This window comes from Callithrix jacchus, chromosome 3, assembly GCF_049354715.1.
Source record: "Callithrix jacchus isolate 240 chromosome 3, calJac240_pri, whole genome shotgun sequence".
NCBI lineage: Eukaryota > Metazoa > Chordata > Mammalia > Primates > Cebidae > Callithrix > Callithrix jacchus.
Window position 1 is genome coordinate 40,768,821 of NC_133504.1, and position 16,916 is coordinate 40,785,736.

Consider the following 16,916-nt stretch of genomic DNA (forward strand, 5'->3'; position numbering starts at 1 on the left):
AACATTATTGTATTATCTATAGAAGTACCCTTGGAATACTAGAGGCCCATCAGTAATAACTATTCCTGGTGTCACGGTGGGGAAGCCTGGGCACAAATGAAGGCAATTGAAGAATTTTTAAACTGAGTTATTTCTCAGAGCCCAAATTAAGAGTTTAGCATATCTATGGCTCTGCTAATATTGATTTTAAAACTGTTTAACATTCATTTTTTTCTTACTTTAAATTTGAGCTTTTAAAAATCAAATCCTTATCCTCAATCAAAATGTAAATATTTTAGTTCACCAGAAAACTTCAACTGACATAATTAAAATTAAAAGATCATATCTGCTTAAAGGTTTAAGTAAAACCAAAGAAAAAAGGTGAAGCTCTGGAAAAAAATATCAGAAATTTCCATAACATAGTCACTGCCTTATTTGCTTTATCAATACTGAGTGTCTTTAAATAATCAAGATATTTCAAATAGAATAAAAAATACTTATTATATGTATATTTAATGAGACAAAAACTTGATTCTTAGTGCATAAAAATACACCAAAATGTTCATCCCAAATACTCATGAAAAATGAGATATCCACAAAAGAACAAGACTTATTTCTAGTTCCATACTTAGATTTTCTTTTTAAAACTGTAAATGGCTCATCATGGCAACAGACGATGTCTGCCGAAGTAGGTCCACATTGCTCCAAGTGTGCCTCCATGTATGTGTACATGTGTGGATGTTTTACCAATGTACTTTATGGTGAGTCCTCTGGACCATTACTTTATTCCCATGTTGCTTTCAGCTAAATTAGATTAGAGTTATACTGCTGCACTTTAATACAAGACATAAACCTCTATTATCTTGAATACTTAGCTATCATGATAGTAAAATGAATTAATAGGAATTAAATAACTAATATGAGTTAAAATAGCCTTTACCATTGTAGAATTTTTAAGAGTCAAACGAAAGAAATATTTATTGTTATAACACACATTACTATGGAGAGTATTTGTAACTTCAAGAACTAAAAATAATATTTGATATTTACAGAACTATTTTATATTCATATTGCATCTAACCCCTAATTGCTTATTTTCTAAAAAGAAAAAAAGAAGAAAATGCAATAGAGATAGAAAGGTCACCGTATATTCAAACATATGCTGGCAGTTAAATGAGAAAGTGCAATAAAACGCAGAGTTGAAAGTTTGAAAGAACTTACGGTGTCAAAATGTAATTTCTAATCAAAATCCTTTTTTAAGACAACACTATCACAAACACACTTTAATACGCATGGCATTTCACCAGGATTTCAGATTGCGGGTGACTCCATCAGTTTGTATAGTTGACTACAATTATCTTATATATGTACAAGATGCTGAATTTTGAGTACAGGTAATAAGTGATGGTTATATATAAAGAAATACTGCCCAAAAAGTAACTTCTTAAGCTTTCTTTCTTTCTTTTTTCCTTTTTAACAGAAGAGCTGAAGTACTGAACTGATCACATTTTGTTAAGTTAAATGACAGAAAGAGTACATTGTGAGTTGGCTCCTGAAATTTTAATACTGCTCATTAGCCATCTACAATCCTAAAGTGCTTTCAGAGGGTCTACACATCTTCAATGAGTCAAACCCCAAAGACTTATAAATAGGCATATAGGTTGCTAATCTATTCCCGACGCTTTGCCTAAAAAATTGGCATTGCCATCTTCCACATTTTTCTTTTGGAATGATGGTTTTGAGTTTGTTCCTTGTTGGTAAGCATCCAGAAAATGGCAGATTCCGGGAATTTCACTGGGGAAGTTTGGTGGAAGTTCCTCCCTTGATCGAGGGGTAAACACAAAACCAGGGCAGTCTTTGAGTAATCTGAAAATATTAAAATAAAAATATTCAAATATAATATTGACATAAATGTTTGTCCACTCAAAAAAAGAAGACAACTTAACTGAATGTTACTGAGAATATTAATAAACCATATTAATAAATGATTTTAAATGTGATTGACAGGAAAAGACAAATGAGGTTAACAGATATCTTCACAGAAGTACAACAATGAAGAATCAATTCACAAGAAGAAAATTGTGTCAACTAATGAATTTCACTTACACTGGCAACAAATTATAAAATATTTTTGCAAAGATAATATCCACCTAACAGTGCAATTTATAGTAGTGAAAAAAAATCCAAAGATTTAATAATAGCAAAGTATCCACACATAATCATAATAGTATTAAGATTTCCTAAGTTGAAAGAGGTAAGACTTCCATTTATCAATTCATTAATTTTGTAAATTTTACTATAATCACAGCCAAAAAAAGTAATCATGTGGGCAAGAAATTCTGAACCAAAATTACAGTGACAAAAATGATGTGTGAACAACATCTGAATCGTTCAACAGAATTTTTGTAAATTCTAGATTCATAAAAATGAATCAAATTAAGACTCAAATGAGATTTAAGATTGTACATACCAGCACTCTACTTACCAATTGTTATTTGCAATATTTTACCTCCCGAAATTCGTCTGTTCACCAAATTATATTGTTTGCTATTTTACTACTTGTTCATTATGCTAAACCCATTTTAAATTCTTAATCTTACTGATTAAGCTATTGGCACCTCTTCCCATTTGCTTCCCTAGCTTTCTGTCAAATTCGAACCTAATAAGCCTCTCTAACCTAATATTTAGGCCATGCATGAAAAATGTCGCATAGTTGTGGGCTCTCAACTAACTGCTACAGAGAAGCATGTATTATATTTACCCAAACAGACCACGATCTTCTACTCACCAGTCTGTAATGTCATGTCTAAATTAAATACAATAATGATGTTGAATCAGATTTTGGTGCTGTGACAACGTCTATCTGCTGAAGAAACCAATTGAATAGAAATCTGTCTCAAGGATGACAGTTTAATTTTCATCAGTACATCAATAAATATGTAATCAGCAAAACAATAAAACTAACAAAAATCATGCCTTAGCCATGAATTTATAAATATTTTGAATGGCTATTATTTGAGAATATATAATGAAAAGTTATAGAATCACAAAGTATTAAAAGCATAAGCTTCAAAGTCTGATAGATCTAGCAGTAAAGATGTTCATTATCCAACCTTTAAAATGGGGATAGTAATAGTACATATTCCTTAGGACAGTTGTGAAAATGAAGTAAATGGATTTTTAAAAACTGACTAAGCCTCAATTAGAAATCACACCATACCTATCATATTGGCAACAATAAGTTTGACAATATCAGGCTTTGGGGAATAGCACCCTTCATACACTTGGTAGAGTATAGATTGGTAAAATCAATTTGAACAGCTAATTAATGGTTAGTAAGGTTGAAACTGGGTATAGCCTATGGTCTGGGAATACCATTTTTAGTTATATTATCTAAAGACATTTGTATAAAGATATTTATTGAATCACATTTTATAATAATGAAAAAATGGATACACTTTAATTAACCATGGGTGGAAGATAGAGTCTGGCTTATTCATACTCCAGAATACATATTATATCACATGCGCATATAGTAACATGCTGGATCTAGTTCATACTGGCTTGTGAGCGTCAATTGTTAAATACTCAGAAACTCTGTGAGACAGTTAAGCCTCTGTAGCCCAAAAGCTGCCAGAGTGTATACAGTAACACCACCGAAATTGGCAAATGTTAGAATCATGGATTCTCTATCTCATCCTCCAAAGTTGGTTTACCAGCAAACCACTCCATTAGCAATAGTTAAAATGAATGATCTAGATTTATAACTAGGCTTAATGTTTTATCAAGGAAACTATCTCAGAAACATAATACTGAGTGGATCCAAGGCAAGTCATAAAAGGATTGGGAATCTATTTTCCTCTGGCTTTATTTTTCTACCTGGCAGGACCTAAATGAAAGTGAAATTCCTGCCTCTCTCTACCCATTTTCCTTCCTGGAAAGCAGAAGTGACATCTTATTGATGAGTTGTGGAGAAGCTGCTGAACACACATCTGTATTTTGGAGATCGTCTGTAGGGAGTATGTATTCTCAGCTCCTATAAACTATAAAGCATATAGGATCCATTGTATCAGAGTGTACAGGGACCATGTAATATTTTACATTTATATTATATTATATTAATATCTATTTATTTTATTGTTTTTATAAAACAGAAATCTGAAATGAATATGGCAAAATGTTGATACTTAAGTGTTAGTATTGGCTATATGAGTGCCATCTTGTTTGCTTTGTTATTTTTCTGTATGTTTAAAAATTAAATGTAAAAATGTATAAAACTATGAGTCTAATAAATAAAAATATATAAAACTATAGGTGATTGATAAACTTATTTTTTCTACCTATGACAACCCAACATTTCCTACTAAATACGGTCATCATATTTAAATGTATTATATAAAAACATGCAGCCTTTACAAGTGGCTTTAAAGTGCATCATCTGAGTTTATTAAAGGCCTTGCTCTGGATCACACATCTGGTAAGTGCAGTGTTTGGGACTCTAAGACATGTCTTCTGAATACAAATTCTATGCTTTTTAAAGAAACTTAACAGACAAACATAATTAGAATGTCATGGAGTTAGAAATGTTCATTATATTGTCTTTTAAAAAGATCAGAATATTTAAGACAAACCATTTGGAAAAACAAACCATTTAGATGAAATCTTGATGATAGTAACACCCAAAAAAGGCAGCAATAGCCTAGATGTCCTCATAGGGTGGACATTTTTCTCTACAGCTTCTTCAGCAGACACCATTTTCCCCAAATTATTGCATCAACTCTCCTATTCTCTGTTATCTTTCTTATATTCCTTTAATCACTCTGTTCTTTCTTCTTACAGAATTCAATTCTTGCTTCTCTAGCACCATGTGCTCAGATTTGTCCTACAAACAAGAGGTCCTAGGCCTGTTTACCCCACACACTGGCCGGCATCTACGCATCCTCCCCAATTGCCATTTTTGTTTCTAATGATTCTTGGATCACCACATAAACCCCTATCATTAATCCACGACCTGAAACTTTGACAATATCTAATGTAGTCTCTATTAGTTTTCCTCACCTCAGAAAAAGACAACAAAATGCACAGTATTATCCCCTAAAATTAGTGTAAAACTCCTTACAATGTTTAAAAGACAGGAATGTATAATTGTCATTACACTGCCACATTCTGAATCACTGATTAGAATTTGGAAGTGGAAATTTGAAGTAGATGTATGTATTCTGTGTTCTAAATTTACCTGTATTTACAAATATATTAAGGGAGTTACATTCAATATTAAAAATATTTATTACTAAAGAAATATCATTCCAGAATTTAATGCATTGCCAGTAAAGCTCTCCAAAGAAAACTGCATTTGGTATTTGCACACGTTCTTTAGCATCCACTTCTTGTCCTATACTTTGAGTAAAACTAAAATTATGCCCCTCCTATTGACTAAATTTAACAAAGCATGGATGTTTAGTTGAAATTTAAATTATTTATATTGTTTTCCTAGCATATGGAAAAAAAGTGAAGTATCTCTTGAAGAAAGGAATTTAAAATGTTGTTAAAAGTATTTCACATTAAGTATTTATATTTGCCTAAATAAAACAGTATTAACTACTGCTTTCCCTTAGGCAAGACATAAACATCTCATATATGAGAATAAAAGGAGAGTAAATTAGTATTGAAATCAACACAAAAGGGGAAAAAGCCATATCATATTTGTCTAGAAAAAGTAGAAATGACTTTAGCAAATAAGCTGAATAAAGTTTAATAAAAATTAAATTAAAATTTCAATATTGTAAATGTATGTGCATATCAACATAACTGAAAAAAAGAAATGTTAGTAGTTACTATCTCTGGGTAGTGAGATTATGAGATTTTCCTATTATTTACTTAGTAACTAATTTTGTAAATTTTCTAAAATGGACATGTGTTACTACACTAAAAAATTTATTTTAAAAAATAACACATGGTCCTCTGCTGAAATACCTGAGATGCTGAATTATATTTTGGAGAAAAATGGGTAGTTAATATCAGTGTCTCTTAACATAACTCAAGACCACCAGACTTTGAGATACGAAATGAAAGATTTTTGAAAAAGTTAGTTTTATACTGTAAAAAACAATCAATATAGAAAAAAGGAAAATATACTTTTTATATGTAGAGATTTTGTTTTAAGGTAGGATTCCTCAATATGCACATGCACATGCACACATAATATATCACTGAACACTGAAGGGGAAGCTCAGCTATCAGTGGAAGGACAAGCAACTGAGTCCTGCTTAGCAGGATGATTCCTTTTAATGCCCACAGAGAGAGTGGCATCATATTGTTTCAGGCCATGGATTCTTATCCCTACCTATATTATACCGGATAGGACCACAGGCCAATTACCATTACAATGAACCCCAGGGATTTTTCCAGTTCTCAGGTTACACTGAGTATTTTCATGTCCAGGAGTCAGTAGTCAACCAGTAAATACAGAAATAGCTTTACTTCTGTGTTCCAGGCACTGATCTAGGAGCTGGGGATATAGAATGTGTACCACAGGAAGCTAACATTCTGCAAAGGGAGGCAGGAAATTGGCACATAAATACTGCATAAGACAATTTCACATGCAGGTGCTAACTGAGAAGATAAGATAGTGTGAGGGTGTGTGAGGAGAAGGTTGTTGCTGTAGCTATGGTAGTTAAGGAGTGTCCCATTAAAGAGAGGAGAAGAAATGATCACTGTAGGGTAGATGGTCTGAGTAACTAGGTGGATGGTGATATCATTTTTAAGATGATTGGTAAGCTTGCCTGGGTGGGAAGTGGATTTCATCACTCTGCGTGGAAAATCACTCATTCTAATTTGGTCCAGTTAATTTTAATATGTCAATTAGTCATCCAAGTGGAAATATGGAATAGGATAGATATATGATCTGTAGCTATATGGAGAGTTAGAGGATGGGCAAAAGATTTTTTAAAAAATGATTACAGTCATAAAAGTTCAGACACAGAAGAGTACAGGAGCAGAGCTCTGGGCACTGCCGCACAGGTTTGGTAGGGAAGGAGTGCCAACGAGACACTGAGAAGGTGCAGACACAGGGTAGTGAGAAAACTAGGTGAGTCCGGAGCCAAAAACTTAAGGAAGAAAATGTTTTTTTTGTTTTGTTTTGTTTTTGTTTTTGTTTTTTTGAGACGGAGTTTCGCTCTTGTTACCCAGCCTGGAGTGCAATGGCGCGATCTCGGCTCACCGCAACCTGCGCCTCCCGGGTTCAGGCAATTCCCCTGCCTCAGCCTCCTGAGTAGCTGGGATTACAGGCACAGGCAAGCAGACGGGGTTTGTATCTTTAGTAGAGACGGGGTTTCACCATGTTGACCAGGATGGTCTCGATTTCTTGACCTCCTGATCTACCTGCCTCGGCCTCCCAAAGTGCTGGGATTACAGGCTTGAGCCACCGCGCCCGGCCGAAAATGTTTAAATGAGGGAGTTCTCAGCCAATTCAAATGCTACTGAGATGTTGAGGACAATAAGGAGAGAAAATTGACAGTGATTTTAACAAGGCACACTGATGACCCTGATAAGAACCATTTCAGTGGAGGAAACACTGATTGGGGTAAGTTGAAGTGATAATAAGAGGTGGAAAAAATAGAGATAGTGAATGTAGACAACTTATTTCAGTTTTGCTATAAAAAGGAGCAGAAATTTAAAATTGTAGCAGGAGAACAAAAAACAGGAAAGTTTTTAACTTTTCAAGAGCTTTAATAGATACGGTTGTGTTCTGTTGGGAATATCATTTCATCAGAGAGAAATTGCTCATTGAGAGAAAGTAGTTAATTTCAGCAGAAAAGTTATTGAGAAGGTGAGAGGAAATATCACTTAGAGTAAAACTGTATCAACAGGGGCAGGACGGGAGCTAGCCCAATGTAAGGGGAACAAAGAAGGAGCAGATGGGTACTGGGGTAGCTCTGCCGAGGGAACCCACGGTGTGAAGATGGCAAAGTTCTTATCTGAATTCTAGTCTAGCTGTGAAATATGAGGCAAGATTATCAACTGAGAGTCTGGGCTGGAAAGGAAAGGATGTTGGTACTTTAAGAAGGGAGAAGGCCAGGCACATTGGCTCACACCTATAATCCCAGCACTTTGGGGGAGCCAAGGCGGATCACTTGAGGTCAGGAGTTCAAGACCGGCCTGGCCAACACAGCAAAACCCAATACCTACTAAAAATACAAAAATTAGCCAGACATGGATGTGGGTGCCTGTAATCCCAGCTACTTGGGAGGATGAGACAGGAGAATCACTTGAACCTGGGAGGCAGAGTTTGCAGTGAACCGAGACTGCACCACTGCACACTCCAACCTGGGCTTCAGAGTGAGACTTGGTCTCAAAAAAATAGAAGAAGAAGGGAGAAGATGAGAAGATGATATTTATTAAAGAGCTATTTCTGATAATAGAAAAGTTAACTTGCTTGGTATAATTTAGCTGCTCCATAGATCTGAAAACCTTTTTTGTTACTTTAGAGTTTCCAATATAATGAGACAAAATGTACATGATAGATTTATTTCTACTTACCACGAATTGGTTTATTGTCTGCTTAAAGATGGATAAGTGATGCCAAAATGGCAGATTTTATAGACTCAGGGTGTACACGACATGTTGTTAAGGAGACAGTGAAAAAGGAGGTTCTTCTGATGCGAGATGACACATGGCTCCTCTGTGTTAACACTTGCTGCCAATCCACAAAACTGCAATCTTTGAAAAACACTTGATAATAGAAAACTTGACTGGCTTTTGTCCTCAACTGCAGGGAGGGAGCTTCTAAAACTCTTGGAGTTTTTTTGAGTTATAGGTATCTGTTTTCCATGAGCCCTTTGGATCATATTTGAGTTTATACTAATGAAATGACTCAGAATGGAGGCAGTGAACCAGAAAAATCAATCTTGTGATTAGAAGGTTGGGGTTTTGTGCTAGCCTAACCTCTGGGGAGGAGAGTGGGGCTGGTGACTGAGTTCAATCCCATGGCCAATGATTCAGCCAACATGCCTACATAATGAACGCAATAAAACTTCATAACACCAACTGAAAGCTCAGTGAGGTGGAGCTTCCTGCTTTGTGAACCCATTGATGTGATCAGAGGGAGATAAGTTCTGATTCCATGAAAGCCCTGCATCTGGGACCCTCCCAGACCTTACCCACTCTGTTTCCTCCTTTGGTTGGTCCTGATTTGTATCCTTTAAAATAAAACTGTAATAGTAAGTATAGCAATTCCCTAAGTACTGTGAGTCATTTAACTAATTATCTAACTTGAGAGGTTCATGGGAACCCCCAAATTTGTAGCTCATTCAGTCTAAATGCACACTTAGGCCCTGAAGGGTGGTTGGCATCTGAATTAAGGGCAGGTTTGTTGGGTTTTATGCCCCATACCCTGTGGTTATGACTGCTCAGTCTGGGTGGTTAGTGCCAGAATTTCACTGCAGTATACTAGGTGATGTAAGAACACCTATCAACATACTGAGAGTATTAATATATGCTTCTAAAAGAAGAGTGATGGAAGAATATGTAATATCTGTCATGGATTATAGTTGGGCCACAAACACCTCAGGAGACACATACTTAAGAGGCTAATAAGTAGTGTAAAAACAGTTAAAGTGAGGATGATAAAATGTATCACTTTTTTTTTTCTTTATGATTAAGGAAGAAAAAAGTTACAGGGAAAAATGGCAATTGCATATAAATAAAAACAAGAGATTTTAGGTGTTTAACATAATTACTACCTGTAAGTTGTTGGACTGACATTGATTTTTCGTGGTACACTGCAGGACTCAAATTTGTTAGCCAGAGTGACATTGTTTCCAAAAAGACAGTAACGAGGCATTTTAACTCCAACAACGCCCGCAAAAACTGATCCAGAATGCAGTCCAATTCGCATCTGAAAGCAAAAAATAACATGATGTTCCCAGTCACTGGTAAAACACTTCCTACCTGTCAGTGTTGTTTGAATACCCTGTCTAAATTATTTTACCATTCACCCTCAGCACACCACCCCTTTCCTCAAAACCTCCAGCCAACTTCCCTCTACTCCTTATATGCAATCAAAAATTACTAGTGCAGGCTGGGCTTGGTGGCTCATGCCTGTAATCCCAGCACTTTGGGAGGCTGAGGCGGGTGTATCACAAGGTCAAGAGATCGAGACCATCCTGGACAACATGGTGAAACCCTGTCTCTACTAAAAACACAAAAAATTAGCTGCATGTGGTGGCTCGCTCCTGCAGTTCCAGTTACTTGGGAGGCTGAGGCAGGAGGATCACTTGAACCCAGGAGGCAGAGGTGGCAGTGAGCTAAGATTGCACCACTGCACTCCAGCCTGGCAACAGAGCGAGACTGTCTCAGAAAAAAAAAAAAAAAATTACTAGTACAGAATCAATAGTCACACCTCTTAACTCTTTTCCATTTAGATTTATTACATAAACCATCTTAATTTTGCCAGTCTTCAACACCTGAAACAAGTTACCATGCACAGGGATGATAGTTACCACAGCGACATACCAAGGAGGATATGAGCCATTTATGTAAACCTGCCACCTCTCCATCAAGTGAGATAGACATAATTTCTGGACTCCTAGAGTTGTTTCCCCAAACCCTGACAAAGAAAGGCAAATGAAGGTAGCTCTAAGGACATTAAACACATTTTGTAGACATTTTACCTTAAAACAGCTTTATACCAAACACTATTCCACTATTCTAATGACTTACAACTGGGGAAATGAAATTGTACTATTTAAGCAGAAAATGACAGAGGAAGCAGAAAGTGGAAGTTACTTAAGTCCAGATGACAATGTTTATACACATTAAACTGAAAATCCAGACTGATAAAAATGTCAGATTTGTTCCACACCGAGATAAAAGAGGCAGTCTGGGATGTGTTGTGGCAAAATTTTAGGAATTCTGGAAGTCTCCAATATTTGGAGAGCCACTGAGACAGAATGTTTTATTTTATTTTGTTTATGTTTTTAGAGATAGAGTCTTGCTCTGTCACTCAGGCTGTAGTGAAGTGGCACAGTCATAGTTCACAGTAACTTCAAACCCCTGAGCTCAAATGATCTCCCACCTCAGCCTCCGGAGTAGCTGGAACTACAGGCATACACCACCACACCTGGCTAAGTGTTAAATTTTTTTGTAGAGACAGGGTCTTGGCTATGTTGCCAGTTGACTCTCAAACTCTTGGGCTCAAGTGATCTTCCTGCCTCAACCTTCCAATGTGATAGAATTACAAATATAAGTCACCTTGCCTAGCCAAAGCAGGATATTTAATCATGAAATCTTCAAAGGTCTGATTACTTTATGATATTAAAGGATTCACAAGTACTTAAATTACTGCTGCTACAAAGCAGGCTAAAGTGAGCTTATTTTACATCATAATGATGATATCATGTTCGTTTTCAAACTCTATGTTTACTCCACCATTTTAAGAAGTTGTGTTAGATATATGCATTTTGAATGAAGACCAAGAACTCAGTAGCTTAGATATAATTTGGAAATCAGAAGACTTCAGTTCTGCCTACTTTTAGTAACTAATTTCAGATATCTGTTAAAGACTTTCCAGACTCATTTACATTTAAGATGTCATATGAATTCTACAAACTTTTCAAACAAAAGCACTAGCCTGTGAATCAGAAACTTTGCCTTCTAACAAACTCTTCTGGTAACTGGTAGTCTGACTTCCTTAAGGCTCTTTACTTCCCTCTGATCATGTTTTCACCTATAAAATGCAGGGTTTGATTATTTTTAAATAACTTTCTTCACCAAAATTTTACTTTAACAAGCAAAACTTAGATACCTGTTATATAACTGGCTTTGTCTCCCGTAGGAGAATATGACTTAACACATATAATGAGTGCCAGATAGATAGATAGATAGATAGATAGATAGATAGATAGATAGATAGATGAAGACTCTCTTCTGCCCCTAAATCAGCCACGACTTTAGCATATTTAGATTGAGGAATTTTTGCTCTCTCTGAGCGTTCTTCTGGTTAAACCAGGTTTTCTTCCTATACTTAGTTATTCCAGTTTATTATATATTAGATTTACCATAGCATTTTAATCTTATTTCATAATTAAAATATAAATACGTTCTGCTTGTAAAAACTGAAGTCATGCAGATAAGACAAGTGTCCCTTTTAGTCCTTCCACCCCAAGCCGCCCTCTTCCCCTTCTCCAGCTCTGAATTTCACTCTCAACCCCAGCATTTTCTTACAAAGCTTTTCAAACTCATCAGCAAGATTTTAAACACAATGTGTTTCACAAGTGAAAAGCATAGCTCTTTTCACTGGTAACAGACTACCATGTGAAATAATGAAAGGGAAAGGCAGAATTCTGGCTCTTGGAAAACGTTTGAACGGGAACCTGCTAAGGGCATCTTCTATTTGGAACCACTTGTGGCATAGCCCATTTCACACACAGGCTTCTGGGAAGAGGAATGCAGGGGTACTAGAAGTTTGCTTCCATGTTCACTTGTCACTTACTGACTTTCACTGTTATACTCAGCCCACTGGTCTCTGCCCCAACCCACCTGCTGCTTTCTTTTTTTTTTTTTTAATTGCATTTTTGGTTTTGGGGTACATGTGCAGAACTTGCAAGACAGTTGCATAGGTACACAAGTGGCAGTGTGACTTGCTGCCTTCCTCTCCTTTAGCCACATCTGGCATTTCTTCCCATGCTATCCCTCCCCAGCTCCCCCCTCCTGCTGTCCCTCCCCTATTCCCCCCAATAGACCCCAGTGTGTAGTGCTCCCCTCCCTGTGTCCATGTGTTCTCATTGTTCATCACCCGCCTATGAGTGAGAATATGTGGTATTTCATTTTCTGTTCTTGTGTCAGTTTGCTGAGAATGATGTTCTCCAGATTCATCCATGTCCCTACAAAGGACACGAACTCATCGTTTTTGATTGCTGCATAATATTCCATGGTGTATATGTGCCACATTTTCCCAGTCCAGTCTATCATTGATGGGCATTTGGGTTGGTTCCAGGTCTTTGCTATTGTAAACAGTGCTGCAGTGAACATTTGTGTGCATGTGTCCTTATAGTAGAATGATTTATAGTCCTTTGGATATATACCCAGTAATAGGAATGCTGGGTCAAATGGAATTTCTATTTCTAGATCCTTGAGGAATCGCCACACTGTCTTCTAAGACTGACTGGATGGATGTTAGTGAGGAAATCAATAGGAATTAGTGAAGGGATGAATGATTAGCACATGTGACGTGCTAGAGGAAAGTATAGAGTTTGAAAAACAAAAAAAGAAAATATTTTCTGTTCTTTCACTTCAATTATGTACCAGGAGGTAGCAGGGCAAGAAGCAGGAAAAGCCTGGGCTTTGAAGCCACATGGACATGACTCCAAATCCTGACACATAGGAGACCTGACTGCTCTTGCCCACTGGTGAATTATAGATTCCTCTTTAAAGTGTTACTATAAGGATTAAATGAGACGATGTCTAAGTCACAGTATGCTACTTTCCGATACACGTTAAAGTTTCCCTACTAAAAATACTCTCCACTCTGTCTCTGTGATGTTTCACAGGTACCTCTTAAGGCCGTCAGATATTTCCCAGTACTGCGCGTTATAGTATGCATAAAAAGGTATGATTAACGACTCACTTTATAGGTCTCTAAAACTAACCTACCGTTACCCAGGTAACTATCTTTGAAACTAGCTATAAATAATTCTTCCAACTTAGAAAAATCTAAAAATACATTTCTACAAATAACAAAAATCCCATCAATTCTCTCATTCCAAACATACACATCTTAATTATAAAATGCGTTTATGTGGAAATCACTGAAAATATTAACAGTCTAAATATATTTAATATTTACTTCAATGCTACAAGCCCCCTTGAACACCTTAGAAAGAGAAAGAAATATATAGTCCTCCTCAAAAATATGTAATTATAGAAACTAAATCAGAAAAAGTCAGGCGTTGTGATGCTTTTAAAACATAGCTGCAAGTTATTTTATACTCCTTCTATTGATTGATGGGTTCTAAGCCCGCCCTCTTCTGGGACGACTGATGATTGCTCTGACCAATAGAATACAGTGGAAGTGTCTCTGTGTGTCTTCCAAGACTAGGTCATGCAGCTTCCACCAGTCTTGTTCAGTGGGACTTGAACCACCTCATAAGAAATACGTATTCGTGTACCACATGTAACTGTAATAATCCCAGTTGACCTCAACCTTTCATCCATCCCCATCAAGGAATCAGACATGTAAGTGAAGCAGTAGTCTTGGAATGAATCCTCCAGCTCCAGTCCTTGCAATCCCAACTATTCTAGGCAGCCTCAATCATTTGCATATTCCTGGCTGAGGTCCTATAGACTGAACAGCAGAGACGAGGTAGGTATTCCTGCTATGCCTTATCCAAATTTTTGATGAGCAGAATCCATGCATAATAAAAGTTTGTGATTTTGTACCACTAAATTTAGAAAAATATGTTGCACAACAACATATAAATGGGATGACAATAGACTTAGAAAATCGTTATGAAGGCTTAAACATATAGCTTCTATTAAGGTTAAAGAGAGTTAAGGATAAACTTGTAGATACAGTTTTGTTTTTAAATATATTCTTTCTTCACTACATGTTTTATAGCATGTCAACTGAGGACTCTCCTATAAAAATTAAGGGGCAGATTCACTGTAAGTGAGACAAGTAAAGGTAATCTGCTTAGGTTCTATCTATTAAACCAATGCCCACCATGTTAACTTTATTTCCTCACGTGTGGTGAGATGTTATTCTGGAATCTGGCTCATCAAGAAATTCTGAAATGTCATGTGCCTTGGAAAATATTGGTGGATTAGCAGTCAACATCCATTCAAATGTAATATCCTCTCCTCCAGGGGTTGGAAAACCAAAACTACATTTTCCAAATGAACTTACAGCTTCTAAATGCAGTTAGGCTTAGTAAATCAGATGTACAGTTGCATGGGATTTGGCAGGCACAATCTCCACTATAACTCAAGTTGTGGAAGCCTTTGTGTTTTCTATAGCATGCTTAGTTGAGAGTCCATTTTCCCATCACTCATTTTGTAACAGTCATGATGCAGGATGGCCATCTTGCTGATTATTATAGCAGGTACAGTTTTGGAGAGGCAGCAGCTTTCATAACATGGCAATTTCCTGACTGTAGCTTTGGTGGGATAGTTCTGGAATCAGCTTTCAGATTTTTGAAAACGCAGTTGTTGTGAAGTGTGCTTTTAGGAGCCATTTTATTTTGACAATAGAAAATTCCCATGCTATGGGAGACATTTTTTGAAAGCTTATAGAGGACAGGAGAAACCTTCTTAAAGATGGTTTCTTCTGTCCTCTCAGTGATTCCGTAGGCCATTTAATGCCCTATAATAAATTTCTTCCAATGCAAACAAGTTAGAGAAGATTGTGCTCTCTTTATAGATTTTGCTTTCTCTCTCGACTAAACCCCAACTGATACACCGTGCTTTTGATAATCAACTAATATGTGTTTGCTTTTGTGACAATGCATCATCTGCCTTACCTTGATAGGTTCTCCATGGGGAGACATAACTTCATCAGAGAGTTCCATCATCTTCAAGGCCATCAGTGCTATCTGAACAGCATGAGTATCACTCTCTTTGTGTAATCCCCCAGCTACACAATAGGCATCGCCAATGGTCTCCACCTAGATACAATGTATTTTCCATACCATAAATAAATACTCAGGAAGAATCACAGTCTACATCATATAGAATAAATTAATTCATATAGCAGAAATCTCATTGCTCAGGCCATCTGGAGGATCAGGGTTAATGTCAGATACTCCCATAAATGGCTTTCTCTTTCAGAAAATGCACACAATTTAAACCCATTACGTTCACTGCACTGAGAGGCAGCACAGTCCGCGAACACAGAAACAGTTGGCTTCTACTCCCAGATTTGCCACTGACTCATTGTATCATTTCACCTCTTTTTTTCTTACCATGAAAGATGGTTTTTGTAGAAACAAATAATGTGTTTTTAAATTATAATAAATTGCTTAAAGATGTGGGGATCATTTACTCATTTTATATCCTCCTCATCATAAAACAGTATTTTGCCTCAAGTCACTACCCAATAAATGTCCTATGAATGTGATAAAATTGTACAATATAAAACCAAGATATTAATCGTCATAAGAGTAAAGAGAAATGGTTTATCTAAAGGGCCCTTGGGGTTCTCATAGCAATTACATGTCTAATGGATACTAATCACAATTGCAGAAATCAAGATGTTGAACCAGCAGATAAAAACAATGGTGGTGCTTGAAAGACCACTGGATATCAAGCTATTATCTAAAATCAAAGTATTAACCTTATCATCATCATCATCACTATTGTTGATGTTATGGGCAATTTTTATCTATCTGTGATACTGGCTGCAGAAAGCAAATAGTTAACTGAAGTCTACAAACAACTCTGTAATTCTAAGAGCTGCATTTTTCTTCTCCTCCAAATATTTATTGTAACTATAAGACCCTATTGTCCTTATCGAAAGCCTCAATTGTTAAAGGATGAGGGTGAGAAATGAAAAAAGAAAGGAGGTGCAAACCTTCAGAAATTACCCTTATTATGGCTTCACATTTCTTCACGACCTTTCTCTTAATCTCTGACTTTTATCTTCTTATTCTCGGTATTGCTCACATTGTCCCAGTGTCACTGCCTTCCATTATCCAAATGTCAAAGCATATCAAACATGCTCTTACTTGCTATTCCTTTCTTCTGGTGCAATCTCGTTGCAGATAACCACTTGGTTGTCCCTCCTTTTCTTCCGTCCCTGCTAAAACCTCATTTTATTAGAAAAGCCCATTGCTATCACCTTCTAAGAAATAGCAATTGCTCTTTACCCACTGCCCTTCTTCTTCCCCTTAACCTGCTCTATTTTTCTTCCACATTATTGTACTATGGTGAACTTACTCATCTGT

The 16,916-nt window shown here is 36.5% G+C and overlaps 1 protein-coding gene across 8 annotated transcripts in view; it reads right to left on the bottom strand.

Moving 5' to 3' along the window:
- Positions 1-929: 929 nt before the first annotated feature.
- GUCY1A1 (guanylate cyclase 1 soluble subunit alpha 1) overlaps positions 930-16,916 on the bottom strand; it is a 65,219-nt gene continuing 49,232 nt past the window's right edge. For 7 of the 8 annotated variants that reach the window (XM_078366366.1, XM_035292819.3, XM_008992556.5 and 4 more), the window contains 3 exons: positions 15,495-15,638; positions 9,720-9,874; positions 930-1,845 (listed from right to left, as the gene is read on the bottom strand). In XM_078366366.1, the coding sequence (XP_078222492.1) occupies positions 1,644-1,845; positions 9,720-9,874; positions 15,495-15,638 (501 nt within the window). In that variant the 3' untranslated portion in view covers positions 930-1,643. The remainder of the gene's footprint in view (positions 1,846-9,719; positions 9,875-15,494; positions 15,639-16,916) is intronic. The other variant, XM_078366364.1, reaches the window with a different exon arrangement.